The 12,505-nt window shown below is 23.5% G+C and overlaps 1 protein-coding gene across 1 annotated transcript in view; it reads right to left on the bottom strand.

Annotated features, from left to right (window-relative positions):
- LOC112692090 (disintegrin and metalloproteinase domain-containing protein 10) overlaps nt 1-12,505 on the bottom strand; it is a 68,994-nt gene that overhangs the window by 25,455 nt on the left and 31,034 nt on the right. The window contains exon 3 of the mRNA XM_025566639.1: nt 5,517-5,638. Within this exon, the coding sequence (XP_025422424.1) occupies nt 5,517-5,638 (122 nt within the window). The remainder of the gene's footprint in view (nt 1-5,516; nt 5,639-12,505) is intronic.

Here is a 12,505-nt window from a genome sequence, read left to right as displayed (position 1 = left end):
TATATATATTTTATTTAGTTTAAAATTTATTATTAACCTTATTTTATTTTTATCAGACTTTCATAGATTTATGCTAATACAAATTGTCTACTTTATATCCTAACAAGTAATTTTTGTTTAATTTTATTATATCTTTGAAAAATACACTTTTATGTTATTAGTTATAATTAATACAACTTCAACATTTAATAAACTAACACTAAGCAATGAAATGAACTTATTATAATTAATTAGATATTCCGTATTTAATTAAAAAAATTGTGTATCAAAAACTATGTAAATTACATTAATTTTAAAAGCACCTAAACCAAGGTAAAAATCGGTCATATTTGTAAAAAATAAGGAACATTACTAAAGATATATTGAGTATATTGAGTAAGGATCTAACGACTACAAATTTAAAACAAACGTTAGTCGGCTGAAATAAGGTAACAAAGAGAGGATAATACAAAATACGAAGTGTTAATACGATGATGAACAAACATATTACTATGCTATGCTAAACAGTTTAATAATGCACTACGATATCAACATATTATTCTCTAACCCTGTCTCTGTTTTTTTCTCCCCTAAACCCCTTCATTCTTATTCTTCCTTTTTCTCAAACACACAATCTCAGGAAAGACAAAAGTCCGAGTAACATTTGCTAATGCAAATGCCATCTGCTGTTAATAATATTTTGTTTAAATAACCAACGCATTACAAACATCATAACTATTATACAATAGCATATATTTGATGGTCCACAGTTCAATAATTAATTACAAAATTTCATCACACGTAACAGACACAGCGCAGAAATGTTTGTTAAAATAGAATACCGATCGAAATGTTTAAATGATTTCACACGAAGAAACATATAGACACGTAATATTTTTAACTAAAGAACAATGTAAAGATAAACGACTCGTCGGCAAGACGGTTCAGCGTGCAATAAATACGCAGCACAAAGGAAAAAAAAATAATAAATACATTGAAAGACGGCACATACTATATGGATATAACGACTATAATGTACAGACAAAACCGGCGACGGCGGCAATGGCCTGCACTCGAACAGCAAATTGATTTACCGGCACATAAATTCACGAATAAGTTCACCGATATATAAGCCGCAGAGAAATATTTCTACGCATATCACCATTGCCGCTGTTGTGTTAAGCAAACGGTTTGCGACGTTCAATTGGATACGTTTCATTGGTTTGATACAATATAATTTATATACATATACGATTTGAACCAAATCTCTAAATACTATTATGGTCATAGGCGAACGTTTATTGTTATAAATTATTCTAAATGAACAAATGGTATGCGTTTCAAAAGAAATAACACAACGTTTAACTCATAATTAACTTATTACTTTCATAAATTTTCCATAACCATATTATTTTCAACATTGAAGCAAAATTAGTACAGAATTTGAAGTCCTTTAAAATATTAAAACAATACAAATGGAATAATAGACACATAAATGTTAAATGAAATAATTTTAAAAACCAATGATAAAACTTTATTTACGAGCGAAATAAGAACAAAATAAGGTATAAATAAAAATATACACAATAGAAATACTAGAATTATTAAATGCATCTTTAAATAACTGTATAAACCTGAAAAAAAAATTATAATAATACATAGTAAGTTAATTTATGATACTTAAAACAGGCGAAAAATATAAATAGAAAGATTAAAATAATTACAACTTTAAATAGGTACCTAAATTCAATATTGAATTTTATATATATATTTAAATTTGTAAACCATTATACATAATCAAACGCATGTCGACCTAGCTGATAGGTATTTATATTTTATTACCTTCCTTTTATTTTATAGATAAATAGATAGAACTCTATTGTTTGATCACAATAACAAATAAGTTATAACGCAAAGCTCAGCATAATATCTGCAGATAATAATAAAGCACATGTGCTTCAGTTTTTATTTTTCTTCAGATATAAGTTTTATTATAAATATTATATATTTAAGTAAATATTATATAATAAATAAATATTATATTATTATTTTAAATATAATGTATATTGTACTGAACACGATTCTATAGCCCAAGACTTGCTCACCACCTCCCAATCGGCCAAAAAACGTCCACCTAAACCACTTCACCACCCACCAGGGGATGATATCACCCACGCTGAGAATCACTAATGTAAACCAATCAATATATGCTTATTTTTAAATAAAAAATTTTTAATTAATACAATAATTGATACAGAACTGCTGAAGATGTAGGTATGTTAAAATTATATATATATAAAAAAAAAAAAATGTATACAAACTGTTATTTATTTTTAGAATTTCGAAATAAAAATATTGAATATTAAAAACAAACTTTAAGATATTAGTTTTATTGGCAATATATATTTAAGTTTATTTTAATTAATTAAGGAAAATATTTGTCATGAATTAAAATTATAATAATAAAATTAATAATAAATTAGTATAACAATATTGACATAATATAAAAATAGTATACTTATTTAAAAGTTTTGAATAAAAACTCTAGATTTATAATAAAAATATCAACATTAACATCGATCAAATTTTTAAAAAATATTAAGAACGATTTATAGATTCTAAACGGAGCTAGAAATGTATTTTTATTAACATTTTATTTATAGGAGTATAAGTTTGAATTTATATATTTTTAATAAAACTATTTATATTTTATATTATTTTTACGATTCTTACGATTACACCGATCGAACTTTCGTCGATTTAAACTACTTTAATAATATATTCATTGTATAATACTTATAATTTATTTATTTTAAAAACATTAGTTTAATAAAGTAATTGAAGTTAGTACCTCAACTAGTATAGGTATTCTATAGAGAAATTAGGTATATAAATAATTATTATTGTATAGTAATCAAATATTTCATAGTGAGCATCAAGTTCTCTTTAAAATACTTTTTTCTTTAATATTCAGTGGAAATTTAAAAAAAAAAAAAAATAACATAAATTACAAACTTGTACTTCATTTTTTATTTATTATTTTTTATGCACGTATTATTTTAAATACATCAATTTTTTGTTAAAAAAAGGTTAAAAAAAAGATGCTCCATAAATTAATGTTTTTGAATATTGATAAAATGTATCGAAAACATTTTTTATAGTTTTGTTGAATTATTAATTATTGATAGATTATTAATATAAGTAAGTATATTCCATAAAGCTTCTAATTATGTCAAATAGTGATAAGAAAATTAATTTTATATCCATTTTAATACTAATCAATGAGGGGATACGCCCTTTTAACTCCCCTAAACATCTATACAAGGTTGATATTATGTATTATTTTTCATGTTTTAGATTTTAAATATTTTTTTTTTTCGTATCACAATTTAATTTTTAAAAATTTAAATATAAAAAATAATTTATATTAATATATTAATATATTATTATGTATATTAAATAATGTACTTTAAAAATTAAAACTAATTGAATAATTTAGAGTTCACTGATTTGGTGGATATACTCGTAGATTATATAAAAAAGGTAAAAATATTATGTAATGAGTTTTCAATAATTTTATAGTTTATTTATATTATAATATTTTGACTTAAAACATTAATGTAATTATTATATAGAGAGAAATATATTTTAGGAAAATTGAAGTAAATAAAAAATATTTTAATTTTATATTAAATACACGTGGTATGTAAAATAATTTCGAAAAATTTTTTTCCGTATTACTATATTGTAAGTATTTTTGCAATCCTAATGAAAAAGACACCCAATTATTTTTGGATTAGTTTTAGACCAATACTTATTTGTATTCATATTTATACTTTCAATCTAAATATTGGCATTTAGAAAGTAAGTATGGTAAAATATATATTTTTATATCATTTTAGTTAAAATAAAACTGTGTGTTATAAATTTTATGATGAAAAATGAAAAATGAAAGCATTTAAATAAAATGTAATTCATTAATATAAGTTTTTAATTAAATCATTATTTTACTACGTACAAAATGTCACTGTTACATTTATGACAAATAAAGTAATATGAGACGTTGAACAAATAATATCTTGTAAACCCGACACAGTTTAATACATTTTTTTCTTCTTACTATTTTTCTACATCGGTATCCCTTTACACTTAAAATCAAAATTTTTTAACTACCATGTGAAAACGAAAATATCACTTTCAACCGATTAAAACTTCATATCAAGACCTTGAAAAAGTTTATCTTGCATTATTTCAATGGTTCCACTCATAAGGTAACAAGATCGAAAAGTTAAATTATAAATACTCATATTTTACCAAAATTAACTCAAAAATAATCTGCTATAGAATAAATATAAAACAATCTCATTATTTAAATAATTAATTGCATATTTTAATAAGGATAAAAACTTAATGTCGATAATAACAAATCTGAGTAACTATAATAAAAAGGTAGAAAATAAATATAGATACATTTAATAGTCAAATATTACACTGACTGGTATATTTAATTGCTTACATTTTAAATTAAACTTTTTCAGTTCAACATAAATATTAAATGGATACGAATATAATATAATACAAAACAACGATTCATTTAAATAGTAGATTAAAAAAAATAGTTTGTACTAAAGTCAGTCCGAGTAAGAAAGAAAAATTATTATAGAGAGCAATAAAGGGCAAAAGAAAGAGATAGAGAGATAAATACTTCATGTGCATACCTGACATTTTCAATGGCTTATAATATCAGAGACGACAGATAAAAATATCAGATATTTTAACAGAAAGATTAAAACGACAGTCTAAGGTGATATCTATCGTTCTTTTTTATACCCATTTTACTCTTAAGTTATTGCGGCAATATTAATTTACCAAAATATTTCACTGCATAAAGCCAAAGAATAACTTCTAACTAAAAATTTGAATTTAAAGAGGAGTTTTTCATTAATAATTTTAAAAAATATTAGTAACCTACCATACAAAACCGTATCTGATATAACTTATGTAGTATTATATTATTAGATTATTTTTACCGTCATCTAATTTAAATATGTATTTTAAATTATATTACTGTTAAATATAGATACAATAATCGCAAATAATTAATTACACTAGATACTGATATAAGATTCTTCAGAATAGTATTACTTAGCAGGATATTTATTTATATAATTCGATTATATAAAATTGTAAAATTGTTAAATATGATAAGATATAAATAACAAAATGCATTTATTGATTTTAAAATGTAGAGATTAAAAAAAATTATATACATATAGTAACTATTAATCAGACTTCAATTTAACCAACAATTTATATAGGTTCATTCAGTTAATATGTGTACATACATGATGCAAATAACTACCAGTTAATTACTTTATTTTATTAATTTGTAAAACATGTAGTCTATGTAAGTCTTTCTTTTCTTGATTGAATCTTTCAATCAAAATATGCGTGACAAAATATGACGAAACACAATCATGTCAAACAATTATACTTTATTCAATTAATAGGACTAAACGGATTTAATCTTTATTTACCTTCCAATGTGCCGATGTAAGCTTTGCCTGGATCAAACGGTATTGGCCGATCTCCTGAGCTCTCAAACACCACGTCGTCAGCAAATAATTTCTTGTCTGGAGTCAGCAACATTTTGAAAGTCCTTTGAAAATAAAATATCACACATGCAATGATTTTATGCAAATAAGATCAAATTATTAGACTATTTCAGGAATTACAATACATAATTTTAAATTATTTGTAAGAGTATTGTTATTCTTTAACTGTTGAATAAAATAAACTAGAAACACATTAAAGAGAATAAATTTGTTGTTAAAATGTATATTATTATTACACCATTTTACCCCGAAAATTCGAAGATGATTAAAAATTCAACTTATCTTAGTAATAAAAAATTTGATTCTCCTAATATATCAACCATCTTTAGAATTATAAACTGATGCACCTGACTTCTTAGATTCATTTTTTTTTAATGCAATGTAAAAGGTACATTGGTTTCAAGTTAAACACATAAATACAGTAATATTATCCAAGCATCCCTGTATCTCACCTAATTTGGAAGGTTCACTCATTTTAATTGTATATTCATCAATATTGTATTACTATGCAATCATTTTAAAGTAATAATTATAATAAAATAGTAAAATTAAAACTAATGCAATTTTTATTATAATTATAAAAAAATAAATTACCCTTTGGGTTCAATATAATAAATGTTTATATGAATACTATAATAGTTAGGTATAAGCAGATGAGTCAATTTAATTTGAAATTAGGTATATAAATTATATTAAATTTAAATTTCTGTAATATGATGTTTCAGTGATTTTAAATCTAAATGTTGACCCTTATATTTTGTAACCTAATAAATTCTCATACGATGAATAGTATCTAAACCAATAATTTGATACAGAAAGCAATTCCAATCACGATTCACGTAATACTACCGTATAAATAGTACGTCATATTTGTTATCTTATGCATATTGAGCAAAAGCAAAATTATAATATATAATTTCGTTGAGTAACCATTAAAAACGTTTTGCATAAATTAAGCTACCTACCTTAGAATACAATATATTAATTTACAAAGTAAATCTTACATATTTAATCCTGAACTAAATATTTTTTAAGATAATGTCTAAGAACGTAACGGATTGAATAGCTTTAGCAGAACAATAGTTAAAGCACTTCATGACTTAAATTAAATTAATCGTAAACTAAAGAATTAATCATTATTTTAACGATATTAAAGATAAAACCACGAGTAAATAATTAATATTTATATAAATATTATATTTCTCTGGCAGGATTTTTTCCATTTTTTTTTTTTCATTAATCAGGTAAATTTATTATATAAATTTAATACACGATAAAAAAAGTATTAATGGTATTCTCAGAGAAAATATTGATAACGGTATGATCTCATCCTACTCCTGCATTTACAAGGGAAAATAATTAGTAAAGTTTACGAGTTTACTAGTAATAAGTAATTGGTTTGCTAAGCTATAAATAGTATTAGTAAGCTACCCACAAATATACAAACATGACCTATATACCTGGAAATCAAAAACGAAAAAGGCACAAAATTTGAAGGGCTTCAGAAGCCAAATAACCGGCACATCGTTGTGATGAATTTTAATGTAGAGTATGTAAACATCCATGAGAGTATTCATATTGTCGGTGCTCAGGTGGCATGTATGTACATTCTTATCATCAAAAAAACGATAAGAGAAAAAACTTGGGAAAAAAAAATTCTCTTCGCAAATCAGTATTATAATTTTTTTCGAACGATTTGACAAAGAAACCGGTGAATGACCTTCCAGTGTTGAAACAATGAAGCACAATAGAGATTTCATTAACATGCTATTATTTTCATATGAAACCTTCGATATCTCCATACAATATTGTTCTGGTTTTTGTGAAAACAGTGTATGAATGTTGTTGGTATGTAAGTATAAGATATTATCGTGAAATGAGAACGAAGTGTTGTCATTCATAGTATTATTGTGTTATGTGTACCTATTACTCGTTTTCATTTCTTACCAATAATATCGAAAGGAAAATATGGCCGAGACCTCGCGCTTTTGCTTTACAGCGGTGAGGCCGATAAAATTCACTTCCTTATTGGAAAACTGTCAGTTGTTTATTTTATTTTCTGTGTACATACATATATATATATATATATATATATATTATTGAACAAGCCGGACAATAATACATATTGTTTATAGTCCAAACAAGAAATAACCAGATAATGTCATTTTGTACCAATTTCGGTTATGTAACTATTGTATCATATTTGTTCATCCAACTATATGAAATAAAGCGGTCAATAAAATGGTACATAATACGAATTCAAACACAGCAATTGAAATAAAATATTTAAAATAAAACGAAACATCAATCTAAACTAAAAATATACATAGTAATTTATCAAGAGAAGTGACTAAAAAATTAAACATAATTCAAATATACATACATATAGACATGATAAAAGAAAAAGTTAAAATTATACTTTTAGAAAAGGTATGAAAAGAAATTCACACACTTAATTTCAATCATCGAGTATAATATCTGTGTAGTTTTTTGAGGCCGTAAAAAATGCAGACATGTTTTATAATTAGATTTTTTTTAAGAATACGTATAAATTACAAACATTGTACAATGTGAAAGCACACAGAATCAGTGGAAAACCATTGTTATTATTACAATATGATAAATCAATAATAAAACAATATACTTGGGTAGGTGGTAATAGGTATGAAGAAATAAAATCGATTATCTAACACCATTTATACAATATATTTTTTAAATAAGATAACATCTAAGTGTTGATAGTAAATATATTTAAGAAAATTGAAAATGTTTAACACTAAATTAACACTAATGCAGTCATAATAATCTTGACATTTAAATGAAGATGACCTTTAACAAAAGCCATTTTAAACGACATTTAAAGAAAATAAAACCTTTTTTTAGTAATTTATACTAATATCATATAAGCATAAGTTATAAAGAATATTATAATCGTGTGAACTTTATATGCATTTATCCTTTTTATATATATAATTATAAATGTTATATAAAGTGTATCCTACTATTTTATATTAAGGTGCGTAGGCAGAATCAGTTGGAGAAACTGGATGGCATTGGAAAAACCAAATGGCGAGTATTCGCATGACGACACTTAAGCTAAACATTATGGCCGCGGTGTTTGATCACTTTATTCAATTATTTTGTCATAACATTTAATTGTGTTTATACGAGACATGAACACGTTTTACATTCTTAAAATGTGATATACATTTTTATTTTCTCACGAGTATATTAAGACACATTATTTCAATTTTGATTTTAAACAATTACAATATAATTATACACATATATATATATATATTAGATAGTATTAAAAAATAATACATTTTAAATTTAGTCCAAAACTATATAAATGCAAAGTTAAAAATAGATACTAACCCATACAAAATATATCAAATTACATTATATGAATTACAGAAGATATATAGAAATATAATATCAAGATGCATTACAATATATGAGTAATAAAATTGATGTATTTTATTAATCAATAATGCAATACCATTGTGCTAAGAATAATATTCGATTGTAATAAAATTATATATAATAAGAGAAGTCTGAACAATAACATCTGTCCTTATCCTAAAGACATAATACGCGCCGCATAAATGCAGGGTTAACCTTCAAATTGACGTATGATCAATTAAATACGGCCATGGGGCAATATACTTTATTTGATTTCTTTTCATCCACAAACAATGAATTATATAATGAATACACAGTTTTTGGTTCATCAAAATTTAAAATTAAATTAGGATTTAAAGTTATAATACCCATATATATATATATATATATATTACACGTACCTATATTATATTATTTTAGTAATATTTTAATAGTTCACTAATATTTAGATTCTTTTAAAATTACATTTACATTTAAATAAAACATATTGAGGTAAGGTTCAAATAGTGTAGGTAGATAGAAGGATATAAATATGGAGTTGGATGTAATTTTTTTTTTTTTAATTATCTCCAAAAAAATGAGTTTATATCGAAACAATATTTTTGTTATTCATATTATACAAAAAAATAACTAATTTTAGCATTTTTCAATTTTCATCATATTAATAAATATACATGTTATTAATTAATAAAAAATTCTATTGATAAAATGTTCAGGATATACAAATGTAGCGTATGAAAAAAAGTCAATAAATAAATAAGGTAAGTATCATTTACATTACAGTTTAAATATTCTTACAAATAATTAAAATAATCTGTAATCAAATATATATATATATGATTATATCTATATAAATTATAATTAATCTATAAGACATTAATTTTTTTATTTTTGTTTCGTATTTTAAAACATTCTTTATAATATTTTGTTTATGTGTACCAATATACTAAATATAACTACCAATTTAAGACTAAATTTAAATAATTGTTTTAAATCAATTATATTTTTAACAAATGCGTAGAAAATAGAAAATGTGGGAAAACAAACATTTCTTCGAAAATTTTGAATTAATTTATTAATAAAAAATCAAGAAGTGATGCTAATAACGATACTAGAGAAACTTTAAAGTGATATTTACCAAATAATTTAATGGCACCTGTCGTAGTTATAATAATAGTAGGGGCGACAAAAAGTCAACATTCGATAGACAAATAAAATTTGCAAGTAAAATCAAAATTTACTAACGATGTAGCCTTAAAAAGTTGTTTGGGAAAATTGTGTGCTACATCCAAACTTAAAGGCGGTCTTAAGACATTTTCTTCGGCTTCTCCGGAGATTTAATAATTTCCAACACTAGGTAACGATCAACCACAGCAACGTAAAGGAGCATGAATTCTATCGTAATTAAAGGTAACCTTTCAACGTTTCTGTATTTCAATTAAGATGCTCATCCTGAAATGTTTCATTATCAACGAACCCTTATAGTAAATTCCATATCACTATACAATTTTTGGTGATTTTGATCGAAGATCCAACAAATCAACAATATACGACTATGGATCAGTTAATGTGAAAAACTACGATGAGAGTTTTAATAAAAATAATAAAACTATGATAAAGATAATTTGTGAGAGTCAGGAAAAGAGTTACCTTTCAAAACTTGGAAATTTATAATATCAATACCGTGAATTATAATGTTGATAGAGTATATGTTACTATTGAGTTTTTCATAAGAACAATAAAAACATTTTACTTATTTAACATTGATTTAGAGTATAAAATGAATTATAAAATACAAAGAAAGATTTAAGGACTTATAAATTATGAAAAACCAAATCACATTTAATTTACTTCAATGTCCATAAAATACAATTTTAAAATGTGTTCTCGTAGTTGTATATAATCAAATGTAATTGTTAAAAATAGTGCTTGAATGGGTACTTAAATTCAGAAGTTTGTAATAAATGTAGTGCCATTAAAATTATAAAAACAATAATGAAAACATTGAACAAATTACTGTAAACCATTCATATGAATATATTTTAAAGAAACGGACATTTCATTACTAAGTACATAATAGTGTTTAAAAAACTACAACATATATAATTTTATTATTTATTCTTGGAAATTATCTTATGAGAAAAAAATAAACGTCATGGAAATTTTTTTTTAGAATGTTCATAAATATACTATACTTTTTAAGCCAGCCACGTGCCACTTAAAATGCAATGGAAATGTTAACTGTTTTTCTTTTTTAATTTTTCGTCCAATTTTCAAGATATAAATGATATGATAATGAGTAGGACATCCTAAATTTGCGATGTAGATATTTTGAACAATTCACAATGTGTCAATTATGTTTCCAGTTGTTAAACACGGAATGCACGAATGATAAGTCAATTCATTATTTTCATAAATTCACTGTATAAACATAACAAAGTTCTAAATATAATTATATACTTAATATATATACATTATTATTATATGCTTTATAAAATATGCATAATGATTTGCGTTTTATTTGTCACCAATTATTCATATAAATTTAAAAGACTTACGAGTAAAAAAAAAAAAAAATTCAAATTTAATACAACATTCAGTTTATTTCATAAAAAAAATAATGTTTTTATATCTGGATGCCCAATAAAAATAACTACTTTAGATTCTATTTGATTAACAGTTCACTTAAAATAAATTATTTGAGTTTAATATATGTACGAAATATATGTAACATTCCAACATTTATTTACCGGTAAAAGTATTTATAGTTGTAATACGTAAAATAAATGCAATAAATAAATGTTCAAACAGTATATATTTACCACGATATTCATAACTTTCTTGTTTATAAAAACACGTAGAAAAAACAATGAACAATACATAATACCTTATATTTTATCAATTTGATCTTAAAACTAATAACTAATTGATGATTAATGTGATGTTTAAAATTTGAAATAATTATATTCATATTATATTCAAGAAAATGTATTATGATAAAATTAAAAATGTTGAATGTTATATATTTCACACACAAATACATAATTTTTAAAATTATTAAGTATAATTGAATAAACGACTTCATTTCAAATGATTTACGCTAAGTTATTGACATTGAAAAATTATAATAGCTTGTTAACATTATATATAGTGTACCTACGTCTCATAAAAATTAAATAAATTGAAAAAATTGTGTAGATGAGATGAGAAAATATATTGCTTTTTTTAACTGTAATTTGGAATTTTATAAATGTATACAATTTCAACCTCAATAAATTTTAACTGATTGGATTAACCGATGAAAAATAAATCAATCAATGTTTCGATCAAAACTGTAATAATTGAAAAATGTGGTTTCACGGTCGTAAAAAATGACTAATATTTAACACAAAAACTCGTTCCACTCCAAATATCTTCCATGGTAAATACTTTCTTGGGACAATTTTTGGAGATGAATAGACAAGTATATCATTATATGATGACCTCCTGAAGTTTTTTTATTACCC

This window comes from Sipha flava, unplaced genomic scaffold, assembly GCF_003268045.1.
Source record: "Sipha flava isolate LNK unplaced genomic scaffold, YSA_version1 70_pilon_pilon, whole genome shotgun sequence".
In the NCBI taxonomy this organism is placed as follows: domain Eukaryota; kingdom Metazoa; phylum Arthropoda; class Insecta; order Hemiptera; family Aphididae; genus Sipha; species Sipha flava.
Note: the sequence above shows the minus strand (reverse complement) of the source record. Positions and strands in the feature narration are given on the sequence as shown.